The sequence below is a fragment of the Uloborus diversus genome, chromosome 3, assembly GCF_026930045.1.
Source record: "Uloborus diversus isolate 005 chromosome 3, Udiv.v.3.1, whole genome shotgun sequence".
Lineage (NCBI taxonomy): Eukaryota > Metazoa > Arthropoda > Arachnida > Araneae > Uloboridae > Uloborus > Uloborus diversus.
This window is the reverse complement of record NC_072733.1, coordinates 101,309,582-101,328,222: the sequence shown is the minus strand read 5'-3', so window position 1 is coordinate 101,328,222 and position 18,641 is coordinate 101,309,582. Positions and strand designations below refer to the sequence as shown.

The following is an 18,641-nucleotide window of genomic DNA, read 5'->3' as shown; positions in this document are numbered from 1 at the left end:
CTACTTTTATATCTGCGAGAAAGATTTAAAAATTTGTTGTTTTTTTTTAAGAGTGGAAATTTATTCTGTGTGTGTACCTGACTTATTTACGCAGATTACATCTATCTGGTTTCCACTATTTTCCAGACGAATAAGCTTTTCATGCGGGTAACAGATCTTTGTAACAACAGCTGTTCATCTATTAGTCTGTCGTTGCTTTTTAGCAGCGCTTGCGTTTCATTCTTGATACATTGATTAATGAAAATTGACCGTCTTTCTGAGCTGATAGATTTAAACTCAAATTTTCCTCGACTAGGTCATCAACACCATGTTGCGAACAACGCTGTTAAGTAAGCATGGACAGAAGTTCGAGCGTATTTGCAAAAGTACAAGACATCTTAATAGTAATCGAAGATGCCTGTCATCCCTTCATAAAGACTTAGATGGCAAAGAATCCAGAAAAGGCGCATTTAATTATCGTAGTCAGCTAAAAAATGCCAAGCGAGTTGTGGTCAAGTTAGGTTCTGCTGTTGTAACACGTGCAGACCAATCCGGATTAGCTCTCGGACGATTAGCGTCAATTGTGGAACAGGTAATATTTTTACTGTTAAAATATTTTTTCCATTTTTAACGCATTGTTTTCATAACTTAAAACAATCACTATTTAAATATTTAAAAATGTACTCAGAAATTGTTAAACGATTGATTTTTTGGGTGTTTTTTGTTGTCAACATTATAAAACTTCGGATAAGCAGAGACTTAAGAGGACTCATCAGACAGAAAATTTCTAGCTTTCGGAAGAGAGAGAGAGAAAGGTGTAGCGTTTTACTTCCCCCTCTACGTGGAGCGGCTGACAGGTTTTGGGGGACGTCTTCCCCTCTATGCTGTCACCGCTCAAAATTTATTGGCAGGGGAAGAGGGTCCGTGTATAGTATTGGATGACCACATACAATTTTTGCGTTGACTCTTTTAGCGCATTTTAGTTTCGACCGAAATCTTCTACACAATCGGTGTTTTGTGCCTAACTTTCCTTTCCTTATGCACTGAAACTCGAAATTTTGTTAATTTTATATTCGTTATTTGTTTTCTAAATTTGATTTATTAAAATGCTTTCACATGCTACTTTTTATGCACAAGAAGGATATGCAGTAGGATCATTAACATGTCGTTTTCCTTCGAAATGCAGCATTATCAATCTGCAAATCAAAAGCATTTGCAGGATTGATAAAACAAATTATGGATCACGTTGCGATTCGAATTTGCCGCTCTTGTTCATCATTACCGCCAGCACCAGGCAAATGGGCGCGAAATTCCTGCAGTCTGGCTGAACTCACCAAAATGAAACAATTATTCAAAATTTAAGGAATGTGCCAAAACAAGGCCCCCACCCCCTTCCAATTTTAAAGAAACGACTTGGACTTGAAATGATATTTTCGAATAAAAGCAAAACTGTTACTTTTGAAAACAGTTATATTCCAGTATTATTTTAATCTTTTGCAATCTATATTCTGTAGCATTTGATCTATTTCAGCCTCTGCATAACATTTTAAAAGTCGATAATGAAAATTACGTTTAAGAACTTCATTGGCCGCTGCGACACCATCATTAACTTTCTAACCAGAAGTCAGTAAATTTAATAATCAATTAAATTTATCCTGATTTAATTAAACACACTGGTATGATAAATTATAAATTCATTTGTAGAAAAGTGAATCGAAATAAAAGTAACGGAAAAAGAATGATTATGAAAAGTTTTCCGCATTAATTTCCATATTTGTCAAGCTGTATGGGAATGACAGAATCCTTAAACCCCTCCCCCCCACGCCACTTATCGATGCGAATTATCAGGGAACGTATTTTTCGGACTTGAAACATACTGTTTTAATTCATAGGGTAAATTTTAGAATTAGTAAAGCGTTCGAAAAAGAAAATCAAATTTGTTTCTGAAGTTTTTTGATCAAAGATTGCAGTCTTGAATCATTACTTACCTTTTTTTTTTCAATGTCCTTTTTTTCTCTTTTCAAATTTGTGCGTAGTAGTTGATTAATGTATGTTTTCAAAAGCAAGAGTTTTGAATAAATTTCAGGTTTTTTTTTCAGATTTTTTGTTTACGCTAAATGTTTCTCGAAAAGAATACTAATGAATCGGAACAGTGTAAAAGTTATACCATAAGAACAGTGGCACCCAACCTGCAGCTCGAGGGGCACATACGATCTGTGAAGTTGATACGTGTGACCCGTGGTCTTCTTTAAACTCAACAAATCGAAAAGTACGTTTAATGAGAACGTCAAAAATTGAGCTAAATATTCAGAATTGGTTTCTGATAAACTGATGCAATTAAAAAAAGATGCATCAAGTAATGATTACATCAATTATTGGTTTTTAGTTTTCATTCTTTTTTCCTCGTTTTCACATGTTATTTTAAAAAATGTTGAACATTTTCACATTTTAGTTATGTTCTGAACCGCGAGAACCATTTTAATATGAGGTGCGGTCTCAAGTAGAAAAAGGTTTGGCACCACTGCCATAAGAGATTAAAAAATCATCAAAAATACTTTTTATTACAGTATGAAGTATGAGTTTAATAATTTTATTTCTGGAAACACTTCGGAAAACATACGCAAAAAAATGTCCCCTGTGGCCCAAGCTCGCTTATTATAACCCCAGTTTATTACGTTTTATCTGCAATCTTAGAAGTTTGGATTTTGAAAGATTGGAAAATTTTGTGTATTTGCCATGAAATGAAATTACATACCTTTAATAGCATCCGTTTTATTTCTACCTACATTCGTAGCATAAGATGGAAAAACGCAGAACTTCGTGGCTGTTAAGCTACCTCTCTCTAAATGTTAAAATTATGAGCTCAAACTTCACAATAATTATTTTTTACATAGGTGAAACCAAATGGGAGAGTAAAACCAATAAAATAAAAAAAATAAAAAGGTCTATTTTGGACCACGTTAATTTACCATGCTGTTTCGTATAAGCTGAAAACGGACAGGATACAGAAAAATCTTTTGGAGGAGGCACGGAAAATTGAGTCCCTCCCCCCCGCCTATTCGATGTTTAACAAAAGAGTTTTAATGACTTTATTTTTAAATGGTTTTGCGGTCAATGAATCTACTTCTAAATGTAGGAATATTATGCACTAATATATTTTGAATGTGGACGGAAAACATCTTCAACGTCTCAAGCCAATTAAATACTAAACCCAATTTAATGTCACCGAGATGCTATACAATGAGCGGTTTTAATTAGGAACATTCAGGGCAATGTTATTAAATAAACACATCCCTCATTTGAGATTTTATAAATTAATTTATATTTTAACTACAAAATATTATTTGAGTAAGAAAATCATAACTTCATAAAACATAAGTTTTATTGAAGAATTCAGAAACTATTTCTGTGTGAATTTCAAAGCAGTTGCTGATTTGTTTTTAAAGTCATGACACACTTGAGATAACATATTGATTCTACATGCCGTTTCCATTAATAATCATGATTTTTCCAAGAAACTACCATCATGTGATTTCTATCATTTTGCATTTTTTATGAGCTGAAAAAGAAATCTATTATTTGGCAAATAGCTGCCTGGATCAAAATGACTTTTTTAGGTGAACCTACACATTTTTTTAGAAATGTTAATTATTATTCCATAAAAGAAGAATTAGTAGACGAATGGCGATAATACGTTCCCTTGAATTCGAAACCAAATGTATTCTGCCACTCTGTGCCTCTGACTCCAGTATTACTTCTTTAGCAAACAAGAATGCTTTTATTCGAAATATGCTGTGTGTGTTTTGTGTTAATAACCTATATAAAAAATGCAAAAAACAATTCAATTAAAAATAATTAGTAAAATAGTTAAATTAATCTATCCCTTTGGGGGGGGGGGGGCTGCCTCACCCCTAAAATCCTCTACTGATCATAAACTTATGATTTCCTTTCTGACCCGCCATAACTCTTCTAGGTAGGCACATACATATGCATTTTTTTTAATGTTAATTACTAATTCAATGAAAAAAGAAATAATAGACAAATCGCGATAATATATACCCTTGGGTTTAAAACCATTGAGTTACATATCTTTTTTCGCACTGTCCTTAAATTCCAATAATACTCGAAAAGCAAACAAAAGTGATAAGGGTAAGTTCAAATTTTCTTCTAGGTATATTCAAATATTCTTTCCTTTTTATATGATGTAATAATTAAAAATATATATATATATATAGTTACATTGTGACAAAATTAATTAAAAATTATTTAATGAGTGAGTTCAATTTATTTTATCCCGTCGGGAGAAGAACGTAAACTCTCAATCACCCCCTCCCCAAAGATTTGCAACTGCATGTAAATCGTGATTTAAATACTTTTAAAGCTTAAATGTTGTGTTTATATACATAATTTTACGAAAAAAACGCAATTACTTATTAAAAAATAAGCAAAATTAAAATTATTTAAGAGCGTCATTTTTGCCAGGTTTTTTCCTCGCAATTCCTCGCAAAAAAAAATGCTTTCCAGACAGCTATTTTGGACGGTTCTACCCACGGTTCGCTCGGGCTAATCTCCCCTAACCTGTCACGCTGGAAGAGCAAACTGAACACCTGCTGTTTGGAGGGAATTTAGGGAAAATTGGTAGGGGAAACATTTTGGAATAGGGATTTTTCGCAGGACTGTTTATGTAGCGCACAGGATATTCTACTATTTTAACTTGAATTACTGAAGTTTGTTCCAAAGGAGCGATGGATAAGTTGTTTTATGCCGATGCAGATTGTATTCATGTAGGAGAATAACTGAAATAAATTACAAAAAGAAATAAAATTTAAATTTTGATAATCTCGAAAATTCAATTAGTTTGTTCCAGAAGTCTTTGATTTTATGACTTTTCTAAAAAGCATTTTGGAGTTTTTTTTTCTCCATTCATCCTACAGTTATTATTATTTATGCTACTACATTATAATTCAGCAATTTTTCGGAATTGAGTGGTTTTTTTGTATAGGATTTTTTTCCAATATTTTTACATTTTGTAGTGAAGTTGAATACTTCAAACTTTGAATTTTACTTAAGTACAGATTCTAAATATGTTTCTGATAGAAATTATTAAATATTTTTCTTAATTTAAGTATAAACACTTTATTTTAATTTTTTTAAAGGCGTTTTTTGCTTTGGGAAACTTAAAAACTTTTTAAGGCATGAAAATTCAATTTTTTGAAACACATACGAAAATAGCCTATACACTAACTTATTTTTAGAAGAAACGATTAATAAGAGCAATTCATTCAATTACGTGTTCTATCCTTTTGTTAAAACTAAGTTTGCACTGATAAGCAAATTGGTCGATTACCGATTAATTGGCAGCCGGTGACTTGATCCGATTAATTATAACACAAAAGCGAATTAATTGCAAATAGATATTTTTAAAAAATAATGTTTTTTTTTTCAAAGTGACACTAATTTCCATATAGAGTAGTACTACAATTAAATGAAAAAAATATTGTAAAATAATAATATTGCTTCAATAATCAATTTATGCAGGACAAAAAGTATCAGTTTTTAAAACAAATTGCAAAACGTATGTCGTAGTGTATTTAAAAGATGAATATGAAGACTGAATTTTTTTTTCTCCGAATAGTATTCCCTCAAAAGTTAGAGAAGCGTGGAAAACTGAGACAGAAATGCATATAACCATTTCATAACCATCAACTTTGCTTTTGAACAATAGAAAAATTGTATTTGTGTATTGGGCTTGTTAAGAAAGTCATCCTGCATATGTCCTCGTTCTAAGCATTTTTAGATAATAGGGAAGTTTTCGATTTTTCAATTTTATTTTTATATGATAGAGTAACATGTATGAACATCATAGGTGAAAAAATTTTTGCGATACGATAAGTAGTTTTTTTTAAAATTAATTTTTAAAGTTCAAGCGCCTGTGACGTCAGATGGCATAGGAAGTGACGTCCGATAGGAGAGAAACGCTAGCGAACCGGTTCCCATGTCATGGGAGAAATCGAAGTACGTGCATTCGACTTCGAAGATGAAACGTAAAAGGCTTATCTCCTCGCGTTTCTGGAACATTAAACCTCTCATCCTCTCGGAAATATTCGAATATCACCATTAATATTATTTGAGGAAGATTATTTAGATTGTGCTTTAACGAATCCGGCCTCCATAGTGTGTTCAAAAGGATTATTGAATTTCTAAAAAATAAAAATATCAACGCGCTCAAAATGTCCCTAGCGAAAACAAGGGATCTTCGGCGGAAGGCTGCCCATTCGCGCCCTGTGACGTAGGCTCGTGACGTTTCAGAAGAGCGCACTTTTGCGCGTGGATTTTTAAAAATTCATTAAAAATCAACCACGGTGTTTTAAAATTCGGCGATGGTGAATTTTTTAGTTTTGAGGGTCAATTAACAATATGCAATAGCCAAAATATGAACATTTAATAGGTTGCAACTTCCCTATTATAATTAAAAAAATAAATCCATTCGCTAATTAATTAGCTAAAATTGGATATTTATTAAATATTTGGCAGTGTGACCGATAACCATTATGGCCGATTAATTGGTTCATCCCTAGTTAAGATTAAGGACTACTTATTTACTGTTAAGAAATATCCTTTACTGTTAAAGATTTTCAATAGAGATGGCATGGAGCACAGCTTGGCCAAAGCGTCGAATACTGAAGCTTTTAAAAGATATTTTAAAAAGATGCTCCTTATTTTAGTAAAAATAGTACATTAAATTATGTACTGAAAAATATTATAGGAAATCTAAAATAAATACTTTACTTACAGTAACTAGTTAACATAATAATTCTAAGAAATTATTAAAACCATCTTAAAGCCATATCTAATCATGATAAAACTGCAAAGTTTTTATGGAAATAATTTTAACTGAATTTTCAAGCAGTGTAATTGTTGCTGCGAGAATAACAAGTTAGGGAAAACATAGAAAAAATGTAGTTTTACCTACCTTAATAATAGACATACATAAAACAAATTTAAACCTTTTTTTTAAATCAGAACTTAAGATCTCATCAAAAGTAAATTTGCAAAGAATGGGCATGCTACTCATATTTTGCTTGATAAAAAATGAATAAATATTCAGCTTCAATGTCATTTTTGTTAATTCTCAGAATGATTTAGGACTTAATCATCTGGATCAATCTCTACAAAATGACTTACATTTTGTCAACATAATAAATTTAACAAAAACTGAAATTTTAAATCTATAATTGAGTTAAATAAAATATGACTTCAAAAGAAATTCTTGGCCTGGTAGATGGTAAACACTGGCTTTTTAAGTTTCAACACTAGAAATGTTAAAAGGAAACTACTGACTGCTATCTTCATATTAAAGCTACAAAAGTTGTTAATATAATTATTCCCTAAACATAACTTAATGTAACTCATTTTATAAGAACTTTTAAGTTAAATAGAATACACTGTTAATTATTAAATAGTTTCTGGTTTCATGGGTTCTATATACACAATCATTTTAATTAAACACAATTTATTCTGTGCTAACTGTGTATAGCTTAAAGGAAGACATTTTATGTGATTTTTATTGTAAAATGTATGATCACAACATTATTATAGGTCTAGCTTCATTCCATTTTTAGTTTGAATAAATAGTTCTAATTGAACGTTATTAGTAATATGTCTATCTATTCACTTATCCATTTTGAATTTTAATTTTTTATTGAAAATAAAACATACATATTATTGGACTTACCTGTACATTTTGTTTATTGGCAAAGTTGGCTCCACTACTCTTCTGTTCTTTAGCTTGGAGTAAAACATCTTTCTTGTTTTTTTTGCCGTGTCTGGCTTGTGGTTATGGACATCGCGATAATTTTCAATGCCATTTTCATTTAGAGCAATTCGCGATTTGCACTGTGGGTCTGTACACATCCAATATGATTTTGCATTACTTCTGTAATGTATCCTGAATACATAATCTTCGAAAATCAACAATTTCCCTCCGCGTTTTGAGGAAATAAAAGAGAAATCCATTTTGCAATTGAAGGAGCTAAAAAAACGGTCAACCAAGAGAGATATTCCTTACACGTGTTGTTCAAAGGGAAAGGAAAAATCCCTATTCTACCCTTTTCTTGCTCTCCCTCAGTTTGATTGACACTAATCCCCTCTGTGGGCGATGCCCACTCGTCAAGTTTCCGCTTGACTGGAGGGACGAGCGAACCGTGGGTGGCACCATTTTGGTTACTCGATCTGTGGACAGCAGGTGGAGAAGAAACACGCCCACAAGTGGGGTGCTGACCGTTTCCCGAAAAGGCCATAAATCACTTGCGTAGAGGCGAATCTCGTACCTTCGTAAAGGGGGATGGAAATTTTTAGTTTGTGAATTTGAATAGGCTCACCATTTATTTGATTACTGTTGTTCAATTGAAGCTATCGAAAATATTTTAACATCTTTAGAAAGCTGAGATTATACGCTATGCTTCTACTTTTTTAAAAATCCGAATACTCCTCCTGGTTCGTCAAAAATTCACCTTTTCTCAAAGTTCAACTTCAAGTTTGTATAAAAAATTTTTGAATTATTTTAATGAAAAACCGCAAACATAGAAGCACTCTATAGTCGTCACAGATTAAGTCAGAAAAAGAAAAGTTTGAAAATCTCAATTTCCCAATGAGCTATCGTAAGAATGAGAAGACATTCTGCCCCGTAGGTTAACATAGGGATGCGAAAACCGGGAATTTGTCTGATGCGGCCTCTTAAATATTATTTCTACACTTAGACCTGCTCAGACAGTGTTTGCACCAGGGGTGCCCACAGAGGGCGATTATGGTGCAAGTTGCGCCATCAAAACTTTTGGGGTAGATATTTAAATTTTTTTATATAATAATTTAAATTTATTTATTGATGAATTTTTAATTTAATTTATTTATTTTATTTTATTATTTTCGTATTTTATTTCATTTATTTATTTATTTTGTGTGTGTGTGTGTGTGTGTCTCTACACAGCACAGAACTTTTCTGATAAAATGATAACAATAATAATAATTTAAAAAGAGTAAAATAAAAAATAATTATTAAATAAAAACAAAAACCCAATGCGTAAAAACCAAAAATAGTAAAAAAAAAAAATAAGCCCAGTAGTTTAGAATGTTATTAAGTATTATTGAATAACTACTCCAATGAAATAGTTTTATAATCGATACACACATAAGACAAATCATAAATTCAAAAGCAGAATAGAAGGATCAACAGTCGGGGCCTATTCCTTTTTGTTTGTTATAGAGTTTTGTTCATGAATTAAACTCTAACAATTTGTTTTTTTTTTTTTCTTTTTTTTGATTGTGTACGAACTCTAGATGCGGAAGTGCAAAAGACAATATTTATCAGTTTGCTATTAATAAAACTTAACCTTTCTGAAGAGGATTTCTCAATACTGATAAATGAATAATCAAAGGTATTTTCATTTTATATCGCAAAAAATGTGCTAAAGAACTTTATCACTTGAAATATTTTCTTGTTTTGTTTTGCAGTGTTTGTGCAATATTTTTTTTTCGTGTTTTCATATTTGCATATGATTTTTGAAAATGAAAAATCAATTCCACTGCGAGCTGGGTATGAAATTTCATAAGTTGACAAATATGATTCAAATGCAATACTTTTCTGAAAGGCAGGTTTTTAATTGATTTTAATTAGTATTTTACTTTAATATGAATTTAACATAATGTTTGACATTCATTGTTGATGTTAATATCTGGTTCGTTCTTATAGGCATACATAGTGCTATATGTTTTTGCTTGAATTTGGCAATTTCTTTTTTTAAATTCATGGTATTCTACTTTATTTTGCTGATGATTTATACTTGCTGATGATTAATAAATAAGATGGAATCGTCAAATAAGGCCAAGTAGACTAAAAAGGCCACCTCCCTTTTTTTCTGAGTAGGAAAGCAAAAATTCGCTAGATCGTGATTTTATCATCAAAAAGTCAACTGATAATAAAGCGTGATCAACAAACAATTTGTTATCAACAGGTAAAAGTGTAGCAACAGTTATTACAAAAGGATGTTGTCGACTTTGTCTGATCTTATTTCATAGTAAATTTTCTTTTTTCAGGGAACATTGTAGTTTGTTAGAATAAAAAATTGTTAATTGATCTAGAAAGCCTAATTTATGTCGTTTAACGAAGTCAAGATAAAAGTAGCTGTGTAACATCATTTTTTCTCGTGATTTGATAACCCTACAAGAGTAGATTGTAACCCGACAAGGCCATGGGTTCATCTTATTAGCACTCCGGTGTCGTTATTTCGGTCACCGGAGTATCGGGTGAAGGATGTGATCCTGTGCCGTATATCCTGCACATATGTGCACGAACTGTGTGCAGGAGTAACCAAACACAAAAAATACTTGTCAGTGCCCCAAATGGGACGATTGATCTTTCTCCCTTCCATGAAAGTAAATACAGAACTTTTGATAATGGTTTTGAGTTTATCAAATGCGGTTTAAAATGTTTTCATATTGACAGTAAAGAGTTTTTTTTTTTAAACTTTTTTTAGTTTGCCAGTATTTTCTGGTGATTCTTCAGAGTTGACGGTATTGGGGAATCATGTTCCCAACAAGGGGAGTTGGCAATTGTTTTGCTAAACTGTCGACAAGCATAATTTAAACTAAAATTTCAAGTGGAATGGTTTTTGTTTCCTTTTTTTTAATTAGTCATTTGATGAATGCACAAAACCTGGAGCCAATTGAATAAGAAATGGATAAGATATTAGGCCATGAACGTTAGGTTGGCCTTATTAGGCGCACTTTCCTTATAGTGTGCCTCTCATAAATTGAATTTTCATCACTGAAGTCTCTCAAAACAGATAAACTTTGCCATTGTCAAACCTCAATTAATCAGAGCCGCACTGTAAACTGAGTCTGCATATTCCAGTGTTGCGAATATAATTTAATACTAGTAGAACTAGTAGTAAGAATTTAATTCCAGAAGAAATTTTTCTAATGACTTATATTTTTTAACAGAACCTTGATCCAAATTCCCTTGAAAAGAATTTTAATCACATTACAGGGTTCTGAATTACAGTTCTGTTGCTAAAATCAGAGAAAAAAAAACCCGTTTATTTTATATCTGTAAATCGCATTATATTTTTCAAAGAAATATTTTTACAGAATACAGCGTGTTCAAAAACAACGATCCATTTTCACGAAGAGCATGGTTGCATTCGTTTTAAGGAAGGAAACGAATGCATGCTTTGATCAGGAAACGTATATACATAAGAATTTCAACATGTTCAACATCTCAACCTGCGTGTCAACGCAGAGACCAATGTTCCACCATCGAATCAAGCGCATCTTTTAGTTGATTTGATTAGCTATGATGCTGCTGACTGATTCCACAATTCTCCAGCACATGATGCATAAAACCCTAGATCGCAGCTTAAGTAGCGACACGTCCGCCATCTTGGGGCTAAAGGTTTCCTAGGAAGGAAATCGCCAATCTTCGGCGTGGCGCAGCGCTCTGGACATGCGCACAAGTCAAATGCCGTTTTCCTGCTATGTCTGCTATTATGAAGTAGCGCGTATTGCTTCTTAATTATGGTATTGCTTGATTGTGGATTAACATAGAGTTAATAAGTAACCACAAAGCACACATTCATATGGATATGGCATTAATGGTGGCTGAGTAGAGGGACCAGGGATTCCTGCCATTGGTGACTTGTTGATGGTTGGCAACTTGTTGATGGTTAGAGTCTCTTTATCATTCTCAGACGTAGCTGCTGTGTTCTTCAGCTCTTGAAGTTCCTCAGATTTGCTCAGTGAGGGGGCATAGTCTAAATCACTGAAAATACCTTTAACTAGTGGCAAAATACCTGTGCACTTGAAACCAGATTGAGCCAGTTCCATTTGGCATATTCTGGAAAAGGCAATATTTACCAAACCTGCTATGTCCTTCAAGGCAATTTTTAAGTTAGGATATTTTCTCATCCAGAGAGAGCAGGCCTCGTGATATGCGTTTTTAAATGGTTTCATAATGGTTCGGTCAAGTGGTTGTAACTTATGACTCGTATGGGGGGGGGGGCAAACTCAGCATATGAATGTGGTTGTTCTTGGCAAACGTTATCACCGCAAGGTCTTTGTGGCTGGAATGGCCATCTACAATAAGAAGGGCGGGGTCTTTTTCAGTTGGGTTCACTCGACCTTTAAAGAGTTGTAGTCATTTAAGAAAACCCTCGGCTGTTATCCAGCCGTTTGGTTGGTCATAAAACTCACTTCCTATGGGAGCATCTTTTTTCAAGTCATTGTCTAGACTTTTGCGGGAAAATACAAACAAGGGAGGTATGAACAAGTCCCCAGAAGCATTTATTGACAGCAACAGAGTGACATTTCGACCTCTTTCGGCTGAGGTCAGTTTCCCCACTTGTTTTTCCCTTTCACAGACAAAACTTTATGCCGATTAGAATGCACGCAGGTTACGCCTATCTCGTTAGCATTAAAAATTTTTGACGGACTGAATTTAAACTTGTCCATCAGCTCAACTAATTTACCCAAGAATCTCTCTACCTGTTCTTTACTGAATCCGGCTGCTCTTTTGTAAGCTTGTCGATTCAGCTGTTGTTAGACTCAAATCTTCATGTCTTTTCATAAATTCATAATAAAAGTCTTTACCAGCTTTCTTTGTTTCTCTATCAAAACGGTGTTTGATATTTAGTTGCTCTACATATTTGTAAACCAAAGCTAAAAACTCGTTCTTACTCAAAGGCATAAGTTGACTATATAAATTTTTAATATGATCATAAAGTATTTTTTCTTGTTCATATGTGAATGTTCTTGGGAAAATTTTGTGATTCCCTAAGACAGGCTTTATTACCACTGTTTTGTTTTCCCGTAAAGCTTTGATCCTATCGCCCAAACTACTTTTTGAGAATATCTTTCACTATCTTCTCTAATTGTCATTTTATTAAGTCCAACTTTTTCATTGGCTTCTTTCATATTTGTTTCATCCCATTTATGTCGTGATTTTTTCCATTTCAACCTGTTGGACAAAGAAAAACACCGTCAGTATTTTATTTTGCTGCCAGTAACTTTGTCCGATACAACCCGAAATTGGTTTGTCCGATACAACCCGACTGTAAAGCTACAGTTGTTTAACCACCACTAGGTTATTACTTAAGCTAAGCTAGGCACTTTTATAGCTCATAATTCTTAGATTAATATACTATCATTCTAAAGGTATAACAATGAAACAATACAACTCACTCTATGTGTAAATACAGGGTGCATTATGAAAGTAATGAGCATAATGTTATTGTGACGCGACGATAGATGGCAGCACGGTAAAACCGGCTGGGAAATGTGGTGCGGGATATGCCCTTTCAATGCATCCAGTCGTCAGTTGCTTTCGAGCAGTGTGAGCGGAGATAAGTGCCTCCGCTTGAAGTATGTTTTCAACTTTTGTAACATAACGCAATGGAGCGTTCGCTTGAACAATGATACGCCATAAAGTTTTGCGTGAGGTTTGGAAAAAATGCAACCGAAACATTCCAGATGCTGCAAGAAGCCTTCAAGGACGATTGCATTTCAAGATCACAGTCTGGGAAGTGGCACAAGGCATTCAAAGAGAGCCAGGAGGAGGTCGCCGGCGAACCCCGTTATGGCTGTCCCCCCCCCCCCCCGGTGATCCCTCACCACCTTACAGTCTCTACTTAGCTTCATGTGACTTCTTTTTGTTTCCGCGACTCAAGAGAGAGAGAGAGAGAGAGAAGAAAGGAAAATATTGGGGAACCTTGGGAAACATCCAACACCATGTTACAACGTTCCTGAGAGGCATTCCCTTGGAAGAGTTTCAGGATGCCTTTCAGGCGTAGCAAACACGTCTCCGCAAGTATATTGATGCAGGAGGAATGTATTTTGAAGAATATTGAACATTTGTACAAATTACGATCAATAAATATATTTTGCCAGTAAATGCTCATTACTTTCATAATGGACCCTGTATATGCCCCAGAAGTTAAGTTTGTGCACAGCAATTCTCTCAACAAACAAACAACTAACTTTTGCACACCAGAACGAACGGTTGATTTGAACCAATATGGCGTCTGTGGCTTTCTTCCCCAATACGGCATACTATGTTGACCCAGTACGTGCTGCCTCTGGCGGCGGAATTAAGAAGCAGCCCTTGTCCGATCTACCCGCTGTCCGATACTAAACGACCTTCCCCTATTTGTGTCCAACTTGTTGAACTTGTCGACATTGCAATTAATTGACAATATAGTTAACTGTTTACGTTTCTGAGATAACTATGAGTTGTACTATTATCTTTCTTATGTACTTTAAAGTATCGCTTCTGTTTTTTTTATTGAAACGACGGAAAAAACTATTGTGTTTTTCCAGCATTGTCCCTAAGAACAGGATTATGTCACCAGTAACAACTGCTGTTAAACATTTGTAGCACAAATATGTTCAATATTTGTTTTTGAATCTGCTGAGAAAATTTTAGTTTCAATGTTTTTTAGTCCTTCCTTTGGACGGATAGTAAGCTACTACTAGTAGGTACTAATCCTATTTGTAAACTGTGATAGGAAAAACTAATGAAATGGTTATGAATTGATATACCCTTTTAATTCGTTTTACGATAACTTTAAGTAAGTAATATACCGTATGTCTGATGTTTTTAAACCGATAACTTTCTTTTTGACAGCAGAAAATGGAGGGTGACCCAATCGAAACAACACAAAAACAAGATTGGAGAGCCACCCCGAATTATTGGTTGCAATTTATTTCTAGCTAAACTTAAGTCTGGAAGGCATATTATTTTTGCTAGTTTTCTATGTTGATTTTTAAAGATTTCGTGAGGGTTTTGACAAGCCTCTTTATAAGTTAAATTCAAAGAGTTAAAAAATAAATTTAAATTAAAAAAAACACTATTAATTTGAATTATGGAAATTCAAATAATGGTTTTTGCAAGCAAGAATTGAGACAGCCCCCCCCCCCCCCTTCGTCGGGTTTCTTGTTTTTACAAATGGCTTCCATCGTAGTCATAATTGCGAAAAACATAATTTGAACTTTCACAATTCAAGTTAATGAGAGGAGCCCGATAGTGGATAGTGTGTGTTGGACGCTGAATGCTGGAAGATGTGTGATAAATGCTGAATGTTGTTTGTTGGATGCCAGAGGTGGTACGCTGGATTATCGTTCAGACATTTGAGACATTTGGGTTATTTAGGGTAGTAAAATTCGCATTTGGCAGATGAAGCTGGTATGTGTCCAGAAGTTAGGGAGGCGACGCAAGTGTGACAAAATATCCAAAATTTCCATCATCAATAGTATAGAAAATAAATTTCATCAGTTCTTCTGTGAATGATTCATAAATAAATCTGAGGAACGATAGGACATTAACTGCGGTCAAGTGAGGACGATAAACAATTCGTGATTTCTCAGTAAGTAGATAAATAAATAAATTAAAATAAAATTCCTGTAAAATAGGTTCAAAATGTTTAAGAAACTACTAAAAAATTGAAATATTTTTCCCATTCAAAGTTCAGTGATGTTTTACAATTTTTGTTAAAAGTTTAAATACAAAGCAGGGGCGGACTGGTCCTAAAATTTTTATGTGGGAAAATATTTTTGCCGGCCCTACCCAAAAAATCTTGGTTGTATTTTTCCAAACCCAAAAAGTTTCTGGTTGGGTTTTTCATTAAGAACAAGTGTTTTCGAAGACAAAATGTCTTTTAACCCCGCACCTCACCCCCCCCCCCCCCCCCCGTCTTGTAGTATGGACAACTTTTCTCTGGCTGGTAAAAGAGGCCATATATTAGTTTGTTTAAAGTCATGCTTTACTTCTTTGTTCGTTTTCAATGTGTGTTGCCCCTGGGGCCCTGGGTATAGAATATCCCCAATTTTCGGGGGTCCGTTGGTTTCTCTCCCGGATTAAATTTTGAAAAAAGGTGTAAAATTTTGCATTTTGAAGCCTTATAAGGGGTAATTGGAACGAAAAAAGATCAGGAAAAAAGAGGAGAGCAAAACTTTTTTATGATTGTTTCACTAATTAAGATAATGAAACTTGCTTTCTGTTCGACAAATCAATAACAGCAGTCGACAGTCAGAAAGAGTAAGGGAGGAGAAAAGATAATGCACTGTTACTTGCTCCAACGGGTTGCGGTACAATAAGTGTTTGGTCACCCCTCAAATCCACCAACAAATACAACAATGAATTAAATACGAACCGATCAATAGTGAAAAATGCTTTAAAAGAAATGGTGTACTGTACAGATTTAAAAAATGGGGAACGAGAGAGTTACATATTACCCATTTTTACTATTCATAATTCAAACACTTGATGAGAAATAAAACGAAGCACACTTTGCTTAGGAGCTTCAAAGACTTATCTAGTTGTTTTCAAGGACTCTAGACTCTATGTGATGTAGTTTTAGACTCCGGTCAGAATATCACGAGATCTAATCATTTCGTTTAAAAGTCTAATCATTTTTGTTTTCGGTCTCAAAAATGATAATTTCAACATAAACCATTAAGATTCAACAACTCTAACCCTTTCAATTCGAATTTTTACATCACGTATTTTTCCAAAATAAATATTTTAATTTTTCAATGGAAATAAAATATAACAAACAGAACATTAAACTTGTTTTTTTTTTTTTTTTTTTTTTTTTTTTTTTTTTTTTTTTTTTAATTTACGCTACAACACTCTCAAATTTTAGTAATGAAGCAAATGGTATATTTAAATAGTAAAAATGTCTCTCAATAATTTCTGCTGATCTGTAAGAGAATTATATTTTGTTGACTCGAATATAAAATGAATTTAAAATTTTAATTAGAAACCTAAATGGATAGACTGCACTTGTAAGCTTTTAGTTCTATACATATTAATTCCTGCTTTTTATAATAATGAGAAAAAAGGTTTTTGTATTCAGTATACCACAGCATTTGCAGGAAAAAAAAACTTGTTTCGAGACTACAAACTGCAATTACGTCTCGAAATTTCGTGAATTTTCAGACAAAATTTGCTGAACAATTAATTTTTTGGGCGGTCACAGCAACCTCCCGTGACCTCTCATCAGGCGCCTCTGGTTAAATAACATTCTTTTTTGCATTATTTTACTTTTATATGCATATGGAAAACAAGCAATGATATGCTTGATATCCAAACTTGTTGTTAAATTTTAAAAAAATGAATAATTGAAAAATAAAAAAGCAGCACTTTTTCCCAAGTTATATTTGCATTTAATTATAAATATGCATCAAAAGTACCGAAACAATGTTCAAGTTTGAGACCTGTGATAAAATGTAAAAAACGTTTTCAATTTTAAAGACTATACCTAAAAGCTTGGTTCGCACTAAAAGTATATGGTTTCTTAATTGCACACTAAAAAACTGGAGTTCTTATTATCTTTAGTTTAGGGTTATTCTAACACATCCAATAAAATTTAAATTAAAAATTCAGAGAAGAAGAAATAGAGGCGGTATTATATAAAAGTTATTCATAAAAAGCTGCGTACCGCCTACTTCTTTTTCTCTTAAATTTTCAATTGGAACGTTATTGATCGCTTCAGAATTTCTCTAAACAAAAAATATTATGATCAACTGTAATTTTTTAGTGTTTTAATCAAGAAATCATACTTATTTTGTTTCATACTTTTTAGTGCGAATCAAGCTTACAGAAATAGTTTAAAGAAAAAAACCCATTTTATCTATTTCATTTTTGCGTTTTGAAATTTATTTGAGGTGTGCCTTTTTGAAATTAAAAAATTATTTACTAGTTACCTATCCTTCTTTGAAAAAAAAAAAAAAAAGAAAAGAAAGAAAACAACGGTATTGACTTTCTTTTGAGTATAAATGAATTGCTCATAAAGTAAGAATAGCTAATATTTACTATTCATCTATATTTTCAATATTGTTCATTTGTATGCTCGAATTTAGAAGCATTTTGAACAAGTAGTGAAAAAAAGCGCTTTTAAAACATCCACAAATATATTGTTTATTAAGTTCAGCTTTGAAATTAATTTGATAATTTTATTAATATTTCATTAATTCGTTTTTTTTTTTGGCAAAAATTAAAAGCAGAAGTATGATAAATGTTTTTAACAACAATTAAAAACTGGAAGTAAAACGCCGGGTTTATGACGAAGAAAGTAAAATGAAAAATAGCCTTTAATAATAAAAATACCTGAACTAGGCCCCAGAGGAAATGACATACAACCTCCTCATACACAACCTTTACTCGCAGCGCAGCGAAAAGAATGAGAGGGGGTCAAAACACTCATTAAAAAAGTCATAAAAGTACTATACGTCATACAAACACAGACACACGCACATATAAATATGAAGATGTTTTATAAGGGGGCCACGGCCGCTGAGAGTCGATGCGGAATTCGTAAAATGTATACTGCTTGGACCGACAAGAGGCCATGTCAGCCAACCTACATGTAGTTTTAAACTAGGCACCCGGCACTTGAAAGGGCCTGGATCGGAATTGGAGTAGCATAAGTTTGATAAGTTTTCTGTGAAAGTGGGCTCGGTGACCAGTCTGACAAGGAGCCCGCCTTGGCACTCGGCGGCCCTTTTTCCGACTAGGCTAACATGGCCTCGCGTCAGCACTGACCTTGGCCCCCATGAAAAGTTCTTCGGTACACCACAATACTTTAAAACCTTTCTCTGAGCTATCGGTATCC

The 18,641-nt window shown here is 33.5% G+C and overlaps 1 protein-coding gene across 2 annotated transcripts in view; it reads left to right on the top strand.

The window, feature by feature from the left end:
• Positions 1-244: 244 nt before the first annotated feature.
• The window catches only part of LOC129218090 (delta-1-pyrroline-5-carboxylate synthase-like), a 57,748-nt gene continuing 39,351 nt past the window's right edge, over positions 245-18,641 (top strand). For both annotated transcript variants that reach the window (XM_054852284.1, XM_054852285.1), the window contains exon 1: positions 245-571. In XM_054852284.1, coding sequence (XP_054708259.1) covers positions 308-571 — 264 coding nt within the window. In that variant the 5' untranslated portion in view covers positions 245-307. The remainder of the gene's footprint in view (positions 572-18,641) is intronic.